The sequence below is a fragment of the Anomalospiza imberbis genome, chromosome 6 (genome assembly GCF_031753505.1).
Source record: "Anomalospiza imberbis isolate Cuckoo-Finch-1a 21T00152 chromosome 6, ASM3175350v1, whole genome shotgun sequence".
Taxonomy (NCBI): domain Eukaryota; kingdom Metazoa; phylum Chordata; class Aves; order Passeriformes; family Viduidae; genus Anomalospiza; species Anomalospiza imberbis.
Genome location: NC_089686.1, coordinates 2,633,173 through 2,657,312, shown reverse-complemented (window position 1 = coordinate 2,657,312; position 24,140 = coordinate 2,633,173). Strand labels below are relative to the sequence as shown.

Here is a 24,140-nt window from a genome sequence, read left to right as displayed (position 1 = left end):
GAGCCAGTCCTGGGAAAGGCCAAAGCACTGCCCCTGGCCACAAGTGTCCCTTGGGACACTGGTTTGAGCACATTGCACCTCACAAGACGGAGACAGGATCATGGCAGAGCTTCTCTGAGCTGGGAGGGGTCCACAAGGGTCACAGAGTGACCAGCACAGCTCCTGGCCCTGCACACACCCCCCAACAATCCCACCCTGGGCATCCCTGGGAGTGTTGTCCAAACACTCCTGGAGCTGTGGCAGCCTTGGGAATGTTCCCAGGGGAGCCTGGGCAGTGCCCAGCACCCTCTGGGGGAAAAACCTTCCCCTGATTTCCACCCAAACCTCCCCTGGCTCAGCTCCAGCCCTTCCCTCGGGGCTGCAACCAGAGAAACACCAGAGGATAAAGCCCCTGTGCCACCCCCAGCTCAGCCCTCTGAGCCCATCCCAGAGCTCCCAGCCCTGTGGCAGCAGAGCAATCTGATGTGCCAGGTCCTGGCAGGGCACAGGGGACCACAGGGCCACACCTGGAGCTGGCTGGGTCGCCCTGGGAGCCATCCCAGCACAGAAAGTCCTTTTTTTTTTTCTTTTAATTTATTTCAACAGAGTAGTGCTTGGTTACAGTTTAGTGAAGAACAAATAGGTACATTCATTGGCCACAGCTCCCGGGGCAGCAGCTGCTGCCCACCTGCAAAGCCAGAACACTGTTAAACCATACCAAAAAAAAACAAAAACAAAACCAAAAACACCCACCAAAAAAAACCCCAAAAGAAAGTTTAATGAAAGGCAACTATGCATTAAAAAAGTCCTTGTAACTTCTCAGCTATAAATTACTTCAGTAAAACACGGGACCGGCCCCGGGAGGAGCGGTCAGTTCGGACAAAGGAGTAAAACCCAAACGCTCGGCCAGACGCTCAGGGGTCCATCAGCAACGAGGCTCACTGCCCTGACCTGCCATCCCAAAAAATCCAGGAAGATCGTAGTGTGGGTGTGTGCTTCAGTGCAAGAGGAACAATGAGCCTGTAGCCCTTGGATTTTGTAGGTTTTTTTTAATTATTCTTTTTTTTTTCTTTTTTTTTGCACTACACTCCTTTCCCTCCAAAGTAAAACTTAAAGTGCTCCTAGTGCTTTGGAATTTAAGCAAGAACAGGGGCCACGAGTGTCACTTGCTGTCTTTGGAGGCTTATGGGAGCAGAAGGAAGGGTGACAGTGTCTGGCCCTTCACCAGCTTTGCCATAAGCCAAGCAGGGGTTGAGATGGAGCAGCCTGTTCCTGCCAGGAGACAGGGGAGCAGCCGGGGTGGAGCTCTGGGTCAGGGACTCGAGCAAGGGGTGTGCTGAGAGTTCCCATCTTTGCCTTCTCCAAATAGGAAGCAGGACTCGCTGCTTTTTTGGGCCGGCAGGAGGTGAGCAGGGAGAGCACAGGCCACACACAGGGACAGGGCAGTGGGACAAGTGACAGCGAGCTCAGCACAGCCCCAGGGCCGAGGGGGGCCAGGCTGGTGAGGAGAGGATGCCCTGGGGCTGGGGTTGCTCTCACCACTGAGGCTGCCCCGGGGTCCCTCCAGCTCCCAGCTGTTGTTCCAGCACAGCATTCCCTGTCCCCCAGTGTCACACTGGGGCTGGAGCAGCACGAGGCAGGCTAAAAGCAGTCCCAGGGAGGATTTGCCCCATGGTCAGAGCAGCTCCTTCCCTGCAGCAGTGCCTTTATCCAAAGCTGCTCTGCTCATCCCCACTGCTGGCTCAGAAACAAGCCAGGAATAACACCAAGCCTCATCTCCAAAGAGCCCAGGCTAGGTCAAACTTGGCTATTTTGGTTAAGGAAAGACAGAGGGACCTGTCCCAGCCTGACCCAGCACTCCCAGCTCTTGGAAGCCCCAGGTCCATGGGGAGGGCAGAGTAAGGAGCCCAAGGATCAGATCCCTGTGGTTTCTGTCCCTTCCTTCTGCAAAGCAACATTCCACAGGCAGCCACACACCCCCTGCACCTCAGTGGGGACCCAGCAGTTCACATTCACTTCAGGTTAAAACTCTTGGTTACCTGCTAAATGCAATTTAATACTGAGGGGGACTAGGGGAGCCCCACTGTGGGCAACGAGGAGGGGGAGCAGGGCTGCTCCCAGCACCCAGGGGGTGCAGCAGCCCTGGATTCACACACATTCCTGCACACACACTCCTGCTGAGCCAGCTCCAGCCTCTCCCTGCAGGGAAAAGCCAGCCCTGTCCCTCTGCCACGGGCCAGCGGGGTCATCACGAGGCCAGCAGGAACACTGACCTCACTCAGCTCTGAGCCACAGGCCCAGGTAGGACAGGCCAGCAGCCAGGTGGGAGCAGCAGGCAGGACAAGACCCCCCGAGCCCCAAGGCCTCACCCAGCCCTGCCAGGTGGGAATATGGCACAGTAAACTCGAGCATCCAGCACTGGGTCCCTGCCTGGACAGAGCTCCTGGCTCCCAGGGAGGCAGGATGCAGAGTCCTTCAAGGGAACACGTCTTTGCAGAAGCCAGTGCCTCTCCCAGCTCTGGATGTGCAATTAAAACAGTAACTAGAACAGTCTCAGGCCAAGCACAGCCCGAGTGAGATTCGTTCCTTCCAAGTGTGCAGATAAAAGTGCAAATATGCATTTGATGTTTCTTTTCTAGTGAGGAAGCTCTGGTGCATTTAGCTGCCAACATCTTGAAGACCAGACCAAGGAAAAAAAAAAAAAAAAAAAGCTTCCAGAGAGTTCAGCTTCACTTTGCTACATGGTACCTTAAAGTCACAGTTCTCTGACTTAACTGCCTGCAGCCCTGGGCTCAGTCCCGCGCGCAGCTGCGGCAGGTAGTGGAATGTTTGTGTCATGAGTTAGATGCTTCGGGGGGAGAGGAGGCAAAGAGGAAAACCAGGTTACAATCCTATACACGAGTGCCACTCCGGGAAGAGAGGGAGCCTCCTCAGTTCTGCGGGGCAGGGTGGGAGCTGTGGTGGTGGTGGTTGATCTCCGAGCCGCCAGCGGCGCAGAGCAAGGGCGCGCTGTCCGCGGCGCTCCCGCTGTCGGTGCCAGCCAGGGAACCGTAGCAGCCCGAGCACTGAGGGGTGGCCAAGCTGCAGGAGAGACAGAAAAAACAGACTGAGAGGTGTCCAAGCTGCAGGAGAGGCAGAAAAAAAACAGCCATGGACTTTTTAGGGATGAATAATTTGGCTCCTCCAGACTTCTGCTCCCGGCACTGGGCAGGGGGGTTGAAGTTTGAAGGTACAATATCTCCAAGGAACTTGGCTTTGATGAGACAGACACAAGGAGAAGAGCACCAGGCCCCGCTGGTCAAGAGGAGCCAGAAGCTCTGAACTGCACACTACACCTCTGGGCAGCAAAGTGAGGTGTCGCAGACAGGTAGAAGAATTATAAAAGTAAGGCCTTATGAAATCAGGCCTCGCTCTACTAATATTGCCAAAGCTGGCCTGTCATTTCTTCAAAGTGCGGCTAACAAGCAATTTGCAAGTTCCCATGTGAAGCTATTTTGAGAATCCAGAACCTCCTTTAACACAACAATCTATTCTGAGGGGAAAAAACAAATGCACCTGTGTAAATAAAAAGATTTGTGCCATGAGAACCCACAAAGGAAAAATGCAAACATATCTAGAGAGAGAAAACTTGATAGACACCTACATAGCCTTTACTGATCAATGAACTGAGTTTCACTGCATTGCTGACCAATTAGGTTTAACACAGTCCTGGTATTTCCTATAAATACGAGCTCTGTGAATAACGAATTGCCTTTCTGCATGAAGGAAATGGAGTCTTGGCTGATTTATTCCAACACATAGTGACACCAAAGACGTGACCGACATGAGACGAACAGCCTGTGGCAAAAAAAAGGTGAAATGAGCCAAGCTGACCACTGGAGCGGACAGCGAGATGGGATTTAGAGACAGAATACACCAAGTCATGAAAGGAAGATCGCAGCTGGCCACGAGTACAGCTGAGGCAGCAGCAAACAGCAGCCTGCAGCCAGACCAGACACAGCACATGGGCACAACCACTGCTGGCTGCAGGATCAGCACGAAAAGAAATCCAAGCAGCGAATACATAAAGTAGCAAAAGGCTATGGCTACAATCAGCCGTGGGATCAGCACAAAACAAGAAAAGACAAGCCAGCTGGTGAAGCAGAACCCGGGCATGGGGGCTGCAGACAGTGTGGAACACACAGAAATGAACACAACTCCTAGGAGAAAGTGAGCACCTGGTGAGAACAAAATTGAGAGTCGCAGAACACAAACGCAGCCCCCCGAACCGCGGGGGATACGTGGCCGAAAGAGTCGTGGAAGGTGAGGCAACCTAAGAGCTGCCGAGGAGAGAAGGGCCCAGCAAATCGTGGGGACAACAGTCTCAAGAATGGTGGTGAGTGAACGGCCAAGAACCAGAATTATGTCTGCGAAGGCGTGGGGAAACAAGTCACAGAATAGAAGCGTGCCGTGGAAATGGCACGCGGAAACATACGCGTCACGGAAAGAAAGCCAAGCTGGGAGTTAAGAGGCAAAATGTGTGGGGAAAAGGAGAGAGAAAGTAAGATAAGTATGTGCTGATAGCTTTGTTACTGTGCTGTGTGGTCCAGAGGCTGGTCCCTGATTTGGCAAATGTATTTAGCGGAGCCTGAGCCTACACTCTGGTTCTGGGACAGTGCCTGTGTGCATCCCGACGTGCGGGTGCTCGGGAGCATGCAGCCCCCATGTTGGTCATTTTCCCTTCTATCCCGGAGCTGGACACAGTGGCGGGGGCAGCGAGAGTCAAACCGTGTGGAGAAACAAACAAAGAGCCAGGAGCCCAGAACCAGAACTCAGTTGTGTGCTCTTGCATCCCCAGAGCAATCTAGTTACCCCCCAGATGGCACGGACACGTGGTGCAGGGCTGGCCGGCTTCCACTCTCTGGGGAACAGTGGTGACTGCAGGTGGTGGTGTGGCAGCCATCTGAGCAGGTCTCAGCCTCCAGCAAACTCGTGAACCGCGGGACCAGCAGTGGCTGAACAGTATTTTTGTAGCAAAGCTTCCTTCCTGACCCAGGGGCTCCACAAGGGCTGGGCCCCTCGGTCAGCAGTCCCCCGTGGAACTCGCAGACTCCAAAACAGAAGAGCAGAGCTGCCTGCGCTTGGTGCCTTTCTAGCATTTTCTATATTTGTCTTTTGATCTTCTTCCCCTTACGGTGTGCAGGTTTAGGATTTGTTTTCTTGCCTTTTCCCCTCCTCTTCTTCAACCGCAAGTGTTTTAGGGGGGAGAAGAGAGGTGCAGTGGTGCAGGATGGTGCCACAGAGCTTTCCCTTCCCTAGCTGGTGGTGGCACAGGGCAGCTCTGCCCTCCTCCCCCCTTTTTGGGGTGGTGCCTGCCCATCACTTGGGATTGGCTGGTCTACATTTAATTGCTGCTCATCTAAAGGACCTGTTGTAGATATGGGGCGGTGCAGCAGGCCTCCCCCTGCCCCGGGATGTGGCTTGGCTGCTGCACTTCTGTTCCTTTTTCCTTTTTTTTTTGTTTTTATTTGTTTGTTTTTTATATAAAACAGTGTCTAAGGGGCTCACTAGAAAGTGACTCTATATTGAAATCTATATTCATGCACATACAAAATCCAGACAATGAAGAAGTCAGAGCTGCTGCCAGATCCACTCTCTCTGCAGATGTGTGATCCTTCACCTCGGGACAGCTACAGCAGCCCTTGGCGCTTCAGGCCTTCGTAGGTCTTTTTATTTACTACGTTCCCACTGGAATCCTCATATTCCTCCTCTGTATCAGGCTGCCACCTCTCCAAAGCCTTCTAATGTTTCAGCTTTGCCCACAACAAGACTGCATATCCCCAGTCTGTGTGACATTGGCAAAGTGTGCTGGGTTGGGAATGCCCAGGCACCACATTCCATGGGCGTGTCTCCACTCTGCAAAGTGCCTCTGGAACACCTTGGGCCCTCAGTAGGTGTAGTTACCACAAATCTCACAGTTGTAACTGATGTTCAGACCATGGAGTTTATGAAACCAGTATGGGATGGGATTCCCATCCCAACCAAGAGGCAGATTTTTAGGGTTATAAGTGATTTCATTTTCTTATCTTCACTCTTGCTCTCACTGACCTGGCTCTTCTCCTCCCCCTCTCTCTCCCCTGTCCGTGCCTGCTTATGCTGCACGTTCTTGTGGGTGAGGTGTCTTTGTTCCCCAAGAACTTCCATGTACTCATAAATCTGAGATTCCAGGAATGCAAGATCTTTATTTCGTTCAGTGTCTCTTTTGCTTCCTTTTGTCTCTGGATTCTCAGCAAACAAGGAAGGATCAAGTGCTTCCAGGGATTTGCCTTGAGTGCTAAAAAGCCTCTGAGCACGCTCCTCCAGAGTCCCACCACACTTCAGCCCCAAAGCCAGCAAAGCTGATTTTAACCTTTTCAGTCCCAGGGAGGCCAACTCCTCCCAGGAGGAGAAGGCTGACACGTCCAGGTGGGCACCAGCATGGGTGAGGGCACTGCTGGTCTCTTTCAGCCAGCCTGGGAATGTGCCGCTCTCCCACCTCTTCTCGAGCTCCATCTGAATTTTCCCAAAAAGTTCATTCTAGTCCAGTAATGGTTTCATTCGATCTGTGTAATCCTGCAGGTACTCAAGGAGCAATTCAAGACACCTCTTATATTCAGCATTTTTTCTTTCCTTGGGAATATCAAAGAGCTGGTCAAATGTGGGTAAGTAAGTGATATAATCCAATTTCTCCGATGATTTCAGGTTAGTGTACTTGAGGTAACAATCATGCAAATCCAAGTATCGTCCGTACCCTTACTCATCATGTAACTCCACCAGATTCTGAGCTTCTTCACTCAGGTTGTCTCTGGCCCTCAGCAGCTCCTCAAACTCCACTGACACAGGAACGCAGATCTCATTTGGGTGCTTCCGGTGAAATTCCCTAATTTGCTTCAGTTTGTTGTAAAACTCCACAAATTCATTTGGCCCGGAAATGGCACCAAGTTCTTCCTTACATGGCCCGTCCTTGTCATCATACAGGTCCCACAGGTTCCCGCTCACCTTCATGTACCTGTCCTGCATGGCCCGGGTGCGGTGGTCTGAGTTGATCTAGTCGTGGAGCGTGGACTTCTTGGTGAGCATCTCCTTCACCATCAAGTCCACGAGTCGCTCCTGCTCCTCGTGGTACCACTGCTGCTGCTCCAGGATCATGTCCATCGCACTCACAGCTCCCGCTACCCTGTGCGCCTGTGGCTCTCCTCCCAGGATTATTAGCAGCAATTTATTTTAAGCTCTTAAATAAGTCCTATACCCTTGAATTTTAGCTGCAGCAGTTCTTTAAAGTTTAGAAATTATTTAGCTCACAAATAAAATGTTACTGCTGAAGCAGACAAAGTCAGACTACTACCCGACACCCAGTGGGTCAGGGAGGTGGCAGCAGTCCCATTCAATGGTGACTCAGCCCTCCTGCAGTGCCAGCTGTGCTTCTGCTGGAGCAGGGATCCTGGACAAGGCTGGAGTTTTCCTCTGAAGCTCCAGTGGTGGTGTAGATAGGCCTGGTCTTCCTCTGGGAATCCAGTGGAAAAAGCCTGCCTGTGGTGTTCCAGGTGTCAGATTGTATCCAGGTAGGAATGCTTGGCTCCTCCCTCTGGGCAGAGCATCTCCCCATGGGATGATGGAATTTTCTCAGCTATGTAGGGACACTCAATGGCCCATTAACAGAAGAGATCTCCTAGAGGGAGGATTGGTTGTGGAAGAGATAAAGAAAACTGCCCTACCTGGTTTTAACAGCTAGCCAATTAACAGAAGCTATCCCCATAGAATCATGAGGGGAGAGTCACAGAAGAGATAAAGAACACTCCCCCACCTGGTTTTAACAGACGGTGATAGAATACATCTGGGTACCTAAGACAGTTAAATATTACCTTTCTACATTTTAAGATACAAAGCTGTTTTGTTTTAAGAGATAAGATGACTGACTAAAACAGCTGTGATGAAACACTGATAAACACTTATTTGTGGACAAAGAAGATACAGTGTGTTCACCCTTGATTTTGTTGAAGATTCTATTGCTCCTTACAATCTCTGCTGTTTTATCTTCCATAGATAACACAGAAGAGTCAGTTGTGATTCTGCATTATGGCTGTTGGTGATTGTAAGCAGTTTTAGTGCTTTCCTTTGTTTCATTTTGCTGTCATAGGTACATGACTGTTTAGAAAGGTGTTATCTCAACTTCCTAAGAGGGTTACCACTGATATATTGATTACATGATGTGAATTTCCTGATTTTATAATAGGCATCATTCACAAGCTGTTATGACTGTATTTATATCTGGCTTCTTACATGCTTTAACATCTCTCTGTGTAATTATATAAAAGACACGTCCTTTCAGGATCCTTCTTTTTTGTTCCCTAGCTGCTTATGCATCCCTTAGACCAGCTGAGCTCCCTGGCTAGTCCCTGCACTGGCTCTGTGGTTTGACCCACTGCTGTCTCATAATTTTAAGTATTTTTCAGAGTTTCAAGAAAAGATATTTGAGCTTCATTGAAAGCCTCCACTGAAGTGCTGGTCTTGTGGTTTTTCCAGTTATTACAGAAGCACTCCAGCAGTTTGCTGTGTTTGAAGCATCTCTATCCTGAAGGAAACTTTGGAGGGATCCAACTACTGGATGGTTTGATTAGTCTTTAACCCCAAGGCCTTTACACATAATTACTATTCTTAAGAGCCTTGTTTTAAAATGTGTTTAGGGAATTCCCTCACAGATGGAGACTGGGCTGTGGCCAGGCCTTAGCCCCACCTGGATGGAGAATTTGTCAATAAACCCAATGTTTTCTGCATCAAAACTAGATTCAGGTCACTTTGACTTGGCAATTTGACCCTTTATATATGACAGCTGAACCTATCTTTAGAGTGAGCTTGGGAATTATTATCTGGAAATAATTATCCAAGCCCTCACTAAATTGAGGTTTGTCAGCTGTTCGCAGTCTCTGGGATGATGGCACAGTATTTCAGACATTCCTAATTAGCTAATTTCACATGTATTATTTATTATGTGTATTATCTGAAGTAGTCTTAATTGTTGTACCTGACTTATTCCTGATTGCAGTTAGTTTCTTGTTCACTACATGTATCGCTTTGCCTTGATGTCTCCTCATGCTCACAACCAAAGACATGCATCTCATTAAAAAAAAAAAAAAAAAAAAAAAAAAACCAAAAAGGAGCATTTAGGACCTTAAGAGCATCCAAATAATGTAATATGTACATTAGAAATTTAGACAACAAATGCTTTTGAATAATGCAATATTTACAGTAGAAATTTGGAAAACAGATCATCAAATCTAAATCCCAATTGAGTGTGCCTCAATTAGCAAAGCCTAATTGACTCATTGACTTCAAGAGAGGGCACAAATAACCAAATCACCCTGCAGCCCTCGTGGCCAGAACAGGAACAGAAGTGGGACTGCCAAGACTTAGCTGTGTCTGCAAACTACAGAGGCAATTTGCCAACAAAAGCCCCTTATGTCATCATCATGGTATAGTGTTCCTACTAACCTTCTTCAGTTATTCCCTGTTCCAGGATCCAGAAGGACATTCAGTGATGTCAAAGATCAACATTTCCAGCTAATGAACTTTCTCCTGTGTCTCAACTATTTGGACTTTAAAACAATGGTCAGCTATGTCCATTCCCCTAAGAGACATTGGACATTATTCTTTTGTTTTCTCATGCTGCAAAACTCTGTGTCAATGACATGATAGAATTTGATACTTTTTGTTAATTGTAATTGGTCTTTTATGCATCTTATCCCATATCTAATAGATGACCAGTGATAACCTTAATGAGATAATACCCTCACAAGAGTAAGTTGTTGTAACATCAGAACAAAGCCTTTTTTAAATTAATGAAAAGGGTGAGATGTCCTAGACAGGTGGAAGAATTATAAAAGAAACGCCTTATGAAATCAAATGGCGAAAGCTGGCCTGTCATTTCTTCTAAGTGCAGCTAACAAGCAATTTGCAAGTTCCCATGTGAAGCTATTTTGAGAATCCAGAACCTCCTTTAACACAACAATCTATTCTGAGGGGAAAAAACAAACGCACCTGTGTAAATAATAAGATTTGTGCCATGAGAACCCACAAAGGAAAAATGCAAACATATCTAGAGAGAGAAAACTTGATAGACACCTACAGTAGCCCTTACTGATCAATGAACTGAGTTTCACTGCATTGCTGACCAATTAGGTTTAACACAGTCCTGGTATTTCCTATAAATATGAGCTCTGTGAATAACGAATTGCCTTTCTGCATGAAGGAAATGGAGTCTTGGCTGATTTATTCCAACAGTGAGGGACTTGAAAGTGAAGTGGAAAGGAAGTGAAGTGTTGCAGGCCAGGTTGGACTGGGCTTGGAGCAGCCTGGGATGGTGGAAGGTGTCCCTTCCCATGGCAGGGGGTGGAACAAGATGGGCTTTAAGGTCCCCTCCAGCCCTAACCATTCCATGATTCCATGGTGACAGGCGACAGGGCTACCAGGATGCCTCGTAAGAGTTTTGCTGGGATACCTGACCATTATCCCCACACCAGCACTTCCTGCAGAGCTTTGTTCCCACTACCATCCAGAACTTCACCAGCTCTCACTCCCCAGTGGAGAAACCCCTCTGGAGATCATTTCAGAGCCTCTGGAATGGATCCCAGCCCTCCTGGATGAGGTCTCCTGTCTGCAATCACCACCTGTGAGCACCATCCACCTCTCTGAGCTGGTCACTTCTGCCCAATAAAACAGCTCCTTGTGAGCTGCACAAGGGCACAAAAGCCTTGTCAGAGGCTCCCTGCCCTACCTACCTTGCCCAAGCTGCCTCTTCCACCAAAGCTTTTCCTAGGAGCAGAAGCCAGGATCTCTGTTGCTGCCCCAGAGGGCAGCAGAGCAGCAGCACAAGCATTCCTTACCCTCCTTCCCTGGCCCCGAGCCGTGACAAGTCATCGTCGCTGTCATAGCGCCTGGGATTGTCAAAGAAATAGGCCCTGGAGCTGTAACTGTGGCTGTTGACCATCCCTGCTGGAGTCTGCCAAGGGAAAAGGAGTTAGGCCAGAAGCAAAACATTCCCAAAAGTCATCTCAGGCATCCTCCCAGCACAGGGGGACTTGCTCAGGCCTACCAGGTTCTGGCTCAGTCTCTGAGCGCGGAAGAACAGCACCACGAAAGTGGTTGGCACCAGCTCCCAGAGGAACAGCACCACTCCAAACACAACGTACTCCTCGCTGCTCACCTCCACGTGCACCTGTGGGCACAAGGCAGAGGGGTCTGCGTCATCCCAGCCACCCACAGAGCTCCCAAAAGCTGGAACTGGGAGTGCAGAGAAACTTTTCCAAAGGCAGGAGTCCCCAAAGCAGCACAGTGACCTTCACCTGGCTGCTGCTGCTGGTTTGGGTGAGCTGGTTCTGCTCACAGGGTGCACTGGGAGCTTGCTGCCCACACCAGTGACTGTCCCTCACACACAGCCATGCCCAATTAAGCATTGCTGTTCTGCTCTAGTTGAGTTGTCCCTCCTCTCCCTCAAAAGAAGAGTTGGCAGGCTGAAAGGGGCAGAGCACAACAGGGAATCCACCCTGAAGAAGTAGCTGGAGAGAGGAGGACTCAGAGGTTTGCTGGGTAGAGAGAGCAAGCAGAGCAGAAAGGCAGCTCGTGTGGGGGTTCAGCTACCCAGACACTCCCCAGAGTCCCCTGTTCACCCTCACAGGATGAGGAGTGACTGCATTTCACTCCACTAGCTCTGGATTGGGGGGGTCACACACTCACCTTGTCTGAAAGGTTGTCCCAGCCATAGTTAAAAGGACCAGGAACATTGTCTGGAGATATGGCCACAGCTACCAGGTTATAGCAAGCCCTTGAGGAATACAGGAGGGCCACTACAGATCCCACCAGAATAGCCTGGCAGACAGATGTTCCCTAGGACAGGAAGGAATAAAGAGAGTTTTAATACAGAGCTGTGATGCTCTTCCCCGTTCCCTTAAATGCATGAGCAGCTGTGCAGGCAAGAATGACCCAGAACATTTGTATGTTGTTGCTAAAATATTCAGAGCTGGGTAAGAGCTTTCTCATGTGATGAGTTCATTGCAGGAGCCACACAGCCAGAGCTGCCTGGGAGCAGGGAAGGATCTGAGGCACTGGAGTGCCCCTGGCAGGACTTTGTCAGTCAGCTCCAAACTGGGGGTCCAGGGAGATGCTGTTCCACCCCCTGCCTTCCCCTGGGAGTCTCCACAAGGTCAACAACCAACCAGCAGGAAAATCTACTTTTGCTTTACAGCCCAGACTCTGCAGGGGTGTTCACCCAGCCCTTTCACCTGCAGCCACCCAGCACCCCAACACTGCACACAGTGTTTGTCTAAGAAAGAAGCTCAAGTATTTGGGGTGGGCAGAAAGACCCAGAGCTTGAACTCCAGTACCTGAAGGGAGCCCACAGGAAAGATGGAGAGAGACCATTTACAATGGCCTCGAGGGACAGGATAAGGGAATAGCTTCAAACAGACAGAGGGTAGGGTTAGATGGGATATTGGGAGTAAATTCTTGGTTGTGAGGGAGCTGAGGTCCTGGCACAGGGTGTCCAGAGAAGCTGTGGCAGCCTCTGGATCCCTGGAAGTGTCCAAGGCCAAGCTGGATGGGCTTGGATCAACCTGATCTAATTAAAGGAAACCCATGGCAGGGGGTTGGAACTGGATAGGACTTAAGATCCCTTCCAACTCAAACCATTCAGGAATGCTGAGACAAACCAGGTTTTGTTAAATCCATCCATGAATCCCTTTAATGGCTGCTGGGAGGCAGCAAGTCACAGTGAGGGACAAACACCCTTCAGCACCTGAACTGCCTTTGTGTTTAAGCAGAGAATCTGCTGAGGAAGCTCATCCCACTGGTCTGCTCCACATCCCAGCTCTATTTTCTTAGATCTGGAGCGCAGGACAGTGTCTTGAGAGCGTCAGCAGGAGAGAGGTGCCAACAGACAAGTGACAGCCCTGAAGCCCAGCACACATCCTGCTGCCACTGGAAGCTGAGCCTGTGGTGCTCAGGCCAGCACAATGAGGCACAAAGGCTGCTGAAGCAAATCTCCAACTCACAAGGACCCCAGGACAGGAGCTGGCTGCAGTCCAGCCTCCTTCTCACAGCTCCAATGTTCCCACCTCAGTGTGGAGGCAGCAGCCTCCAGCCCTGCTGTGTGCCTTTGAGTTCAGGGGCAGGACAACCTTCTGGGGCATCTGTGTAACATTTCTGCTCATCCCCAGCCTGTTTCTGTAGCAATTTCCCAAACACAACATCAGAGGATGCCCTCAAGGCAGGGGAGGGAGGCAGAGACCTTCAGCAGACAGCCAGGGTGAGTATCCAAGTGGAGAGCAGAGGCTTCCCTGGAGCATGTTGTACACAGCCCAGGGGCAGCCTCAGGCATGTGAGGAGAGGAAGTTCCTGCACTGGGGGGACTGGGTGAGTTAATGAGTGTCCAGAGCCAGTCAGAGCTGGATACCAGGCCCAGGCCTGCAAGGATGTGAGCAGCTTCTCTGCCCCTGCCTCACTGCAGATCTGGATGTAACCTGCAGCCTCTGGACAGCTGTCACAGGAGCTAGGCAGGACACCAGACCCAGCCCACACATCCTGGATTCCAGGAAGCCACTGATGCCCTCTGCTTCTTAAGGAGCCAGACATCTCCTCCAGAAAGCCTCAGCCTCAGCTGGCTATGCTCAGGTGCTCTGCTTTTTCCATCTAGATGTTTCCAGGCACTCAAGTAGGCACTGATTGCAGCCTCCTGCCACACTGCTGGTGGCTTTTCCACTTTCCTATTGCTGGAAAAGAGCTGTGTGTGTTCAGACACTCACCCATCCTGCTTTGGGACAGGACCTACAGCAACTTTTCCTCCCATTCCAAAATGCTTATCTCATCCAGGACATCTCATCCTACCCAAGCCAAGTCCAGCTAAAGCTGGATTTCTGGGGGATCCCCTTTGCAGGCAATCATGGCACACCTGCTACAGGTAAAATACACAGCAAAAACTGCATCTGCTGCTCTGAGAGAACCCTCTCCTCAAGGCAAACCTGGAATTTTCTATGCCTGAAAAGCAGAAGCAGCTCATAAATGTTATGCCAAAGCTGCAGACAAAGTATTCCCCTAAAACATGCAGGAAACATCACTCCCACAGCAGGAGCATGCACTTTGTGAAAAGGAGGGATCCAAGAGATGCCACCTCCACACTGGAAGGAGAATTTGAGCAAGAGCAGCTCAGGTGCCACCAGGTCAGTGCTGCCCTGAGTGAGCAGATCCAGATCCAGCAGAGCAGTCCCAGTGGGAATTCCCAAGGCATTTACCCACCTTGGACTCGAGGTAGACGTTGGCTGAAGACATCTTTCCCAATTTGCACATGCAGCAGGCCAGGGAAATGGCACAGAGGATGAAGAGGCTGTCGTTGACCAGAGCCCGGGCCAGGACCGTCCACCTCAGCTCCTTCTCCGGGACCTCGCCGTGGATCAGCATTGCACAGGTTAAATTCACAACTAGGAACAGGAGGCAGGTGAGGATGGAGCCCAGGTACAACAGGACCCTGGAGAGACGGTGAGGGGAAAAATGGTCAGTGAGACAAGCCCAGGTTCATTCTGCACCTCCCTCCTGTCTCAGCAGAGCCCCCCAGTGCTCTGCTTGCTGGGAAGCTCAGGCATTCCAGCAAATTTCAGGGGCTGTATTGGCAAGCCCAAGGCTGCAGAGGATTTATTGGAGCTGCTCTCATAACACATGAGCAGCGTAAGCAGTCATGAGTTACAAGACTCATCTTCTGACAGTCAGGTTCTTATCTCGCAGATTTTAAGTGTTGCTCCAGCTCTGCATTAACTCCAGTCAATAAGCCATGAGTCATCACAACCACTGCAACTCCTTTATTGAGAGCCACTGGAGCTTGTGTTTTCCACCGTGGGCTTCCCTGGGAAGCACCTGAGCTGCACAAACCTGGGGCTCACCCATTGCTCAGGCCTTGTTCTGCAGATCTTTTCTGGGCTGGGACAGCTCAGAGTGACCCTAAGAGTCCACCCAGGGGAACTGGGATGCTTGAGCTCCCCTGGCACAACTAAAGCTCCCAGTCCTGCTCCAAGGTGTAACTCTGCTCCTTTCTCAGAGCACAGGTATGGAACTTGAGCTCTGTTCAGCTTTTGGGGCCTGACCCTCCCACTTCCAGCCAGTTCCCCTGGGACCAGCTTTGAAGGGAAGGTCAGGACAGCAGCACTTACTTGTACTTGTTGAATTCAGCTGCACATTTCACTTTGAATATGACCTGGAGGAAAGATTTGCACAGGGTTACTTTACAGAGCCTACAGTTTCCTTTCAACTTTGTCAAGAGATAAACAGGGAAATCAGAATCCAGCTGGATATCTCCAAGGAATCTGGATTATTTATTAGCACCAAGCTTTGCTCTGGATCCAAAAGAATGGTACTTTTTCCTTGTACAAGCCTAGCCCAAATACATGTTCCCAACAACCATAAACATATTTAACACCCCATATGTGACAAGAATTTTAACACACCTTGAAGACTTCAAGAAAAGAAGGGAGCTTAGCACTTTGAAGTCCTTCAAAAATACATCTCCTTTCCCTAATTTTTTGGGCTGTTTTAGGACGTCAACCATGCTGGATTTCCCTGTGAGAGGAACAGGGACCATTTAGGAAGGTGCAGATACTCCCAAGTCACAGCTCAGATGTGAATTCCTGATGCAAAGGCCCAGGGAACCTCTGCTCACACTGCTCAGGAACTGGGCTGTATCCAGCTCCAGGTCCAGACCCCACCAGGAAGGATCCCAGAGCTGGGGTCACACTCAGCCACAGGCAACGCTCATGTCCTGATTGGGGACTTTGAGGGAACTTGGGAAGAGGCACAGACACATCCAGAGCAATCCCACCTGTACTTGTGGGATCACTGCACAGGTGTGGAGGTTCAGTTTCTGTCCTCCCACAAGGAGCCTTCCCTGTCAGCAGTGAAGGATCACTCATCTCCTCCCAAGCATCCTTAGGCAGCTTTTATCCTGGTGGGATTCCTTGGCTCCTGCTTCCAAGTCAGCACTGAGGTAGAAATGGCACAGGAGCTTCAGGCTGCTGCCAAGGGGATTTCCAGACACATTTCAGGACCTGAGGGTTGTCTGAGCCACTGCAGTGGTTCCAAGCATTTCAAAGGACATTGGACAGCTTGAGTGATTCTCTTCCAAGAGCCACTTCCACTGCCTGGCTCCTCTTCCCAAGGCTGAGGAAGGATGAGCTTAACTTAGTGAGGAATGAGACGTGGTTCTTCAGCAGAGGGAGGTATCCAGCCTCAGGAAAGTTCTCTGCCCCCTTATCCTGGCACACAAAAGTACAGGAGTGTGGCACAATCCACTCTGAGCCCTAAAATTCATCTCAGCTGCAAGAAACTGGCCTTGGAAGGGCCACGTGGTGACACCAAAACAGAAATATCCCTGAATCCTCCCTTGTTTGCTGTGGGTGACATTCAGGCACTTTGGGAGTGTCATGGAATCACTGAATCACTGAGGCTGGAAAAGCCCTCCAAGGTCATCAAGTCCAACCATTAATCCAGCACCACCACATTCACCACTAAACCATGCCCTGAAGTGCCACATCCACGAGTTTTTTTGAACACTTCCAGGGCTGGGGACTCCACCACTGTCTTGAACAGCCTGTTCCAACACCTCACCACCCTTTCAGTGAAGAATTTTTTCCTAACATCCAGTTAGGAGCTAAATATTCCCTGGCACAACTCGAGGCTGTTTCTTTTTGTCCTGTCAAAACAGGAATTGGTGACATCCAGCTGGGAGAGTCCTGGTTCAGCACCCATTCCAGCAGCATGGAAATCCACTGAGGAATCTGCACTCCTGCTACGACTCCATCTGTAACCTCAGCCTCTGAACAGCCCTGCAGAGTCCCTGGCTTGTATTCCAGCTGGAAATGCCATTTCTCAGCTGAGAACAACCCCTCAGCTGAGCAGGGAAGCGCCCCTGGCTCACAGGAAGATGCTGTTTTGGGCAGGACACTCTTCCCAAACCCTCCCCTGCAGCCCCAGGGATGAAGGCACACAAAGCTGAGTCAGGGTTAAGAGTGCAACAGCAATTTGAGCCTCATGCTTGGCCCGCTGCCATGGAAAGCAGAGGGAGACCACAGCTCCAGCCTTACACTTTTATTAGCCCCTGGATAGTTATTCCTAAAACTTCAGGAAGGGAACAGCCACCACTGCTTTGGTGGTTTTGGTTATTAAGGCTGATAAGTTATCTGAAGGTTGCTCTTCCTTCCCAGGGACTGGGTCAGGAGGTGCCACCAGCAGTGTGCACAGGGTGTCTCCTTGGGTTCTTATCCTTGAGATGAGCTCTGAGCCTCCTGCACGGGGCTCTGCTGCTCTCAGAGCCCAAGGACAGCTCAGGCAGAGGGTTCTGCTGCGAAAAATCCAGCACAGAGAGCTCAGGAGCAATCCTGTTCTGAAGAAAAACAGGAAAAATAGACCCCTGTGCTGCAGCAGGTGCATTAGGCCAAGCTGTGAGCAGCAATCCTTGCAAACTGAATGGCTCCTTCAAACCTGAGCTGCATCCAGCTCCAGAAATCAAGCATGGAAACAGGGAACAGAGGTCTCAGCAGCACAGAGCAGCAGGACTGGGAGCATTTGCTCTGAACAAGTCTTTTCCAGCAGTTTGGAATACTGAGGTGCATTTCCAGAGCCATGGATCCCTTGAGCACTCCACATCAGCCAGAAGGTGAAGCTGAAATGATCTACAGACCCCTCCAGATGTGATGCTGGAGGCTTTTGGGTTTGTGATGAGTGGATTTATTCCACAAAAGTGATTTCCTTGCCCACATCACAGCCCAGAGAGTCCCTAGGGGTGTCTTCAAGAGACACACTCACCCTTAGAAGGTGCACTGGAGATGCCACAGCTGCTAAGGGAAGAAAAGTGACATGTCCCAGATCCCACAGATGAATCCAGGGACCACTCCCAGTGCCTGCACAAGGCAGGATCCTAACCCTAACAGTGAGGCACTTAGGCTGGACCAAAACCAAGATACTTTCCAGCAGATCTGAAAGATCCAGGAACTTGTTGTTGTCCACTGGAATCAAATTCTTTTTTTGCTTCACAAAGACAACGCGAGTTTGGGCTCTGCAGATACAAGACACGACCATGCCCTGCCCCAACACAGCTCAGCTGCTGGAGCATCCTCAGACAGATCCCTCCCCTCACCACATGAGATAACGGGAGCACAGCACAGACTATTTTGGGATCACACCTTGTACCAAGTGTGCAAACCCCTGCTTCAATCCACTGAGGAAAAGCTGGAACTGCCCATGAGGATCTCTCACCATCCTCATATTAGTACTGAGATCATTCTGTGCCATGATGAACACAGGCTGCAATTCTGCATGCTCCCTCCTTTCCTAGAATAGCTGGTCCCCAGCAGGGCCACCTGTTCATCTGGGAAACATGGGAATCGTCAGCCATGGGATGGAGCAGTTTGGAGTTTCAGTGATCCCTCACCAGCTGTCCCTCTGAAGCACAGGGCACTGCCAGGTGTCTGCTACACAGGGAAGGTGAAAGAGGGAAATGAAGGATGGAGATTTTCCCAGTTTTCCATCTGAGAAGGCAGGAAGATCCAGGACAGTGAAGACAAACATCTCCCAGGCTGGATGCTCTCTCCATGCCTGTCTCCAGTGCAATTGGAGCAGGAAAGGATGAAAGGGGCTGATGTCATCTCCTCAGATGGAGCACTAAGGGCAACCCAGGCAGGGGAAGGGCTCTGGCACACCATCAGCCCCATCCCTGCGCCAGCTGCTGATTCCCAGGACAACCAGGGGTGCCAAGGGCTCAAGAAGGTCTTTAAGATCAAGGTTGTTGTGGATGCATTCCACAGAATCATTTGGGTTGGAGAACACCTCCAAGGCCATCACGTCTGAGCTGTGCCTGATTCCCACCTTGTCAAAAGCCCAGAGCACTCAGTGCCACCTCCAGGGGTTCCTTGGACATCTCCAGGGATGGCGACTTCAAACCTCCCTGGCAGCTCCTTCCAATGCCTGACAACCCTTTCCATGAAGAAATTTTCCCTAATATCCAATATAAACCTCTCCTGGCACAGCTTGAGGCCATTTCCTCTTGTCTCTTGTTCCCTTGGGAGCAGAGCTCAAGCACCCCAGGCTGTCTCCTCCTGTCAGGGAGTTGTGCAGAGCCAGAAAGTCCCCCCTGAGCCTCCTTTTCTCCAGGCTAAATACCCTGAGCTCCTTCCATGTATTTCCATTTCCATGTACCATGCTCCTGACAAAGACCTGGGGAAAAACTGAAGTGGCAGACTCTTCGGAAAGGTGGCATTGTTCAAGCAGCTGGCAGCACGGGAGCTGTTCCAAAGGCAAGGCAAAGGAGCATCCTAGGTTGGACATCAGAGCTATTGAGGCAAGAATGGGAGTGGATCTGAGGAATTCTGACCTGATGGACTGTGAACTCCAGATTACCAGGAAAGAACTCCTTCTGGTACAAGCTGAAGTAGAAAGGAAGAGATGCTCCCATGCTAAAGGGATGTTCCAGGTGGAAAAAGGATCCCAAGGGAGCCTACAAGAGAGCTGGAGAGGACAAGAGCATGGAATGAAAGGACACAGGGAATGACTTCCCACTGCCAGAGGGCAGGGATGGATGGGATATTGGGAAATAATTCCTGGCTGGGAGGGTGGGGAGGCCCTGGCACAGGGTGCCCAAAGAAGCTGTGGCTGCCCCTGGATCCCTGGAAGTGTCCAAGGCCAGGTTGGAGCAAGCTGAGACAGCGGAAAATGTCCCTGCTCATGGCAGGAGTGGCACTGGATGAGCTTTAAGGTCCCTTCCAACCCAAACCATTCTGGGACTCTATGAAAAAGAAACACACATCCCACACTCATTCTGCCAGGTCTCTGCATCCCCTCAGGAATCTCAGGGACCAAGATGGGACAGGAAGAGCACAACCTGTCCCCACAGAAAGGAGGATCACCCGGCAGTTTAGCAAATTTGAATTTCAGCCCTGAAGCAGCCTGAAGCATTAAGTAATGCCAGTTCTCCATGGGTATCTGTTTCCTGGAGCTTCTTCCCCACCACCCTTCCATCCTCAGCCTCTGCTTCCTGGGGAGCTCTGTAAATCAAGCAAGAACTGCTCAAATATCAGCACAGGCCATTTTCTTGCCCAGATGCCATTTCTCCAGCATCTCCACAAAGGAGGCTCTGTGTACAGGGACAATGAGCCAGGCCCTCAGCACAGCAGCAGCCCGTGCTTTTATCTGAGGACATCTCGGATCAGGATGCCACCCCCAGGGCAGCAGAAGCTCAGTGTCCTTCCACAGGACGCTGCCAAGTGGCCCTTAAAAACTGGGAATGGATGGGCATGTTCTGCTGGAGTCACACCAGTAAACACACCAGTCACCTCTAGATCATGGGAGACAGAAAAGCTCCAGAGGCATTCCATTTTTTTCTCCAAACCTCTGGAGCTTCACCACTGAGACCTCCCAGAAACCCTGCGGAGTGATGGACACCCCTCCTGGTTGTTCCAGGGAAGTGTCAGGCCCTCCCTGGAGCTGAGCAAGCAGACCCATTTTCATAAGTCACTTTATCCTTCCCCACTCCAGATTCAGAGCTCTTATTTCCTCAGACAGGATTTCCCTTGGCTCTAGGTCTTCAAGGAGAAAGAAGTGGGATATAGGCAGAGTTCACTGAAAAACAGATATTGTGGGAGGAGGAGAAGCCTGGGAATCTATTTGGATTTACTCTAAGAGGACCTTTAAACAAGCCTGCAGAGAGGCAAATCTGCTGTCAAATCCAGTGACCTAGAGGAAAACAGAAATCCAGCCACTCTGTGGAGCAGAGCACAGAATCCCTGCTTTTCAAGGGACACCAATCCCTTCTGGCTGGAGCAACTGGGAGGTCAGGCTCCCTTAATCAGACAAGATGGATTTGTGCACTCTATGCACCATTTGTTATTCCACTGCCACTCCATCAACAACACCTTTTGCAACAGGCAGCTCACCCCCAAAGCCTCCAGGTGTTTATTGGGGGGTAAGAGAGGGGGGAAAAGAACCAGAACAGCGGAACAACCCCACTGCTCCAAGTATCATGTGAATGTTGGTGTCCTGGGGAAAATGAAATCATAACTCCCGTGGGTGACACATCAGAGTGATTTCTGTGTGCTAGCAATTCCTTTGTGAGGCTGGGGAATAGCTGAGAGCTGCAGAGCAAAGAATCCCGACAACAACAACAAAGCTGGAAGGAAAAAGTGGTGACTTGTTTCATAAATAGGCAGCGAACCGGGAGGCAGGCGAGCAAAGGGCTGCTCAAGAGAAACTGGAGCAGAAACAAAATATTCAGGAGGAGGATGGGGAGGGGATAGCCAGGGCTTTAGGGGATAAAGGCAAGTGGAAGGACTAAGGAAAGGAGGCTAAAAATCACCACACGAGTGATGGGAAAGCCAGAAAAGCAGGGACACAGCTCGGTGACAATAACAAGCGGCTCCGCACTGTCCCAGCAGCGATGCTGGTGCTGGGAAGGGGCCCGTCTCCGCTGCCCCAGGCTGTTGTGCGAGGGATCTGGGGGATTTTTTTGTCTGACAAGCTGCGGAACAACAAGCCCGGTTCGCAGCGGAGCGATGGAGGGAAGGAGGGAGCGCAGCAACAATAGCAGAAGAGGCTCTGGCTGGTGACGTAATGGTTGGCATCACTCCAGGCCAGAGCAGCCCCTGCTGCTGCCACTTTCTGGTCCCCTTTGCAGAACGGGAATCAATTAAAAAAAAAAAAAAAAAAGCAAAAAAAGCAAAAAAAAAAAAAAAAAAGCAAAACAGTCCCTCAAGTGACGCCCCCCACACACAAACACCACGCTGTGGGTCAGGGTTGCAAAGAGGAAAAAAGCCCACCTGGGAGCAGGGCATCTCCCCGCACCCCCCAAATCCCAAATTCAGGGCATGTGGCTGTCCCCCGCATGCGGGGTCTGCAGTCAGGGTACAGCCCTGCACCCCAAAGCCCCGGTGCTGGGATTCTGGGCACACTTTGAGCTCACACCATCCCCCCCAAACCCCACCCCGCCCCCCAAGCTTGGATTCAGGGCACAACCCCTGCTCTTCTCCCCAAGCCTGCATTCAGGGCACAATCCTTGTGCCTCCCCCCTCCCGAGCTTGGATTCGGGGCAGAACCCCTGCATCCCCCCAGCCTGTCCCAAAGTCTGTACCGAGGGCTGGATTCAGGGCACAATCCCTGCGCCTCCTTCCCGGCCGGGATTCAGGGCTGCATCCCCTCAGGCTGCCCCAAAGCTCCAGCGAGGGCAGAGCCCCGGGATCGCCTCCCACCCTCACCCGGACGCTCACATTGCCATGCCGCCCCAAAGCCTCGGCTCCAGGGCGCTCCAAGTTTGGAGAGCTGGCTGAAGAGGAGCTTCCAGCGCCGGTGTCCCGCAGGGTGGAGGTTTGGGAAAGGGAATTTTGGAGGGGTTTTGCCCAGAAGGCAAAACTTACCTCGGCGAAATAGAGGTTGAGGAGGCAGAGGCTGGAGAAGAGGAGGCAGCCGGGCAGGCAGTACAGGAGCCAGTGGGCGAAGGGCTGCTGGAGGCGGAGGGCCTGCAGGGAATTCTGCAGGTAGAAGGAGAACAGGGTGGTCCTGAGGGCTGCCCAGAGCAGGCAGAGGAAGAGGCAGAGCGTGTGGTAACTCAGCCGCCGCTCGCGGTAGTAGAGCAGCAGCCAGAGCTGCAGGTAGGCGAAGAGGAAGAGCGCGGCGTAGAGCGCCGTGTGGAGCACGGTGAGCCCCAGCTCCACGGCGTAGGGCACGGCCGCCCCCTCAGCGAGGGCCATGGGGCAGCGGGAGGCACCGACCCCCTCCCTGCCTTCCCTCAGCCCCGGCTGGACACCCCCATGCAACAAAGGGGAGCCCCCTCCTCTTTTCCCCTTCTCCTCCTCCTCCTCCTCCCGCCCGCCCGGCTGCACCGCCCGCCCGCCCGCCGCCAAACAACTCCGTGCCGGGGACAGCCGGCTGAGCCCGCTGATTTGAGGGGCGGCGGCGCGCGCTCCCCATTGGCCGCCCGCCGGCCACGCCCCCCGCCGCGCCCACCCGCCGCGCCCACTGGCCGGCGCCGCCTGTCAATCAGCCGCGCGACGCCCCCGCCGCGCCGCCGCTTTGCTTGTTGGGTTGGCGGCGCCGCCCGCCCGCCCGCCATCCCTCCTTCCTTCCTTCCCGGAGAGGCGGCGAGGGGTGAGAGAGGGACGGGGAGAGGAGAAAGGGATGAGAAAGATGAGAGAGGGGAGCGGGGGGAGGAGAAAGGGATGAGAAAGATGAGAGAGGGGAGCGGGGGGAGGAGAAAGGGATGAGAAAGATGAGAGAGGGGAGCGGGGGCAGAACGATGAGAGGGGCCGGGAGGGGAGCGCTGAGGGGCCTCCCGGAGGAGCCGGGGGAATCCGGGCACCCCGGCAGGCAGAATCGGGCTGCGGGAACATCCCCGCTTCAGGCTCTGTGGGGCTGTCCGGGTGTCGCTCACGGACCGGGAGCATCCCGGTTGCAGGCTGGGGGTGTCCGGGTGTCGCTCACGGACCGGGAGCATCCCGGTTGCAGGCTGGGGGTGTCCGGGTGTCGCTCACGGACCGGGAGCATCCCGGTTGCAGGCTGGGGGTGTCCGGGTGTCGCTCACGGACCGGGAGCATCCCGGTTGCAGGCTGGGGATGTCCGGGTGTCGCTCACGGACCGGGAGCATCCCGGTTGCAGGCTGGGGGTGTCCGGGTGTCGCTCACGGACCGGGAGCATCCCGGTTGCAGGCTGGGGGTGTCCGGGTGTCGCTCACGGACCGGGAGCATCCCGGTTGCAGGCTGGGGATGTCCGGGTGTCGCTCACGGACCGGGAGCATCCCGGTTGCAGGCTGGGGGTGTCCGGGTGTCGCTCACGGACCGGGAGCATCCCGGTTGCAGGCTGGGGGTGTCCGGGTGTCGCTCACGGACCGGGAGCATCCCGGTTGCAGGCTGGGGGTGTCCGGGTGTCGCTCACGGACCGGGAGCATCCCGGTTGCAGGCTGGGGGCGTCCGGGTGTCGCTCACGGACCGGGAGCATCCCGGTTGCAGGCTGGGGGTGTCCGGGTGTCGCTCACGGACCGGGAGCATCCCGGTTGCAGGCTGGGGGTGTCCGGGTGTCGCTCACGGACCGTCTGTTCCATGCAGGCGGCCGTCCCGGTGGGTGCAGGGACAGCT

General features: G+C 52.3%; 1 protein-coding gene and 1 pseudogene across 1 annotated transcript; both read right to left on the bottom strand.

Moving 5' to 3' along the window:
• Nucleotides 1–1,789: 1,789 nt before the first annotated feature.
• On the bottom strand, nucleotides 1,790–22,902 carry GPR137C (G protein-coupled receptor 137C). Its single transcript, XM_068194922.1, has 7 exons — nucleotides 22,428–22,902; nucleotides 15,186–15,229; nucleotides 14,281–14,509; nucleotides 11,728–11,877; nucleotides 11,087–11,209; nucleotides 10,878–10,993; nucleotides 1,790–3,060 (listed from the first exon to the last, which is right to left on the bottom strand). The coding sequence occupies exons 1-7, from the start codon at nucleotides 22,758–22,760 to the stop codon at nucleotides 2,910–2,912; spliced, it is 1,146 nt and encodes a 381-aa protein (XP_068051023.1). The 5' UTR covers nucleotides 22,761–22,902; the 3' UTR covers nucleotides 1,790–2,909.
• LOC137475094 (splicing factor 3A subunit 3 pseudogene) lies at nucleotides 6,601–7,190 on the bottom strand (annotated as a pseudogene).
• Nucleotides 22,903–24,140: the final 1,238 nt, after the last annotated feature.

Bases quoted from the DNA above. Each gene is read 5' to 3' on its own strand.
- GPR137C (XM_068194922.1), bottom strand. From the start codon at position 22,760: ATGGCCCTCGCTGAGGGGGCGGCCGTGCCCTACGCCGTGGAGCTGGGG. The intron at 11,878-14,280 runs GTGGGTAAATGC...TTCCTGTCCTAG, and splicing joins ACGTCTACCTCGAGTCCAAG to GGAACATCTGTCTGCCAGGC. The intron at 10,994-11,086 runs GTAGGCCTGAGC...TTCCCTTGGCAG, and splicing joins AGAGACTGAGCCAGAACCTG to ACTCCAGCAGGGATGGTCAA.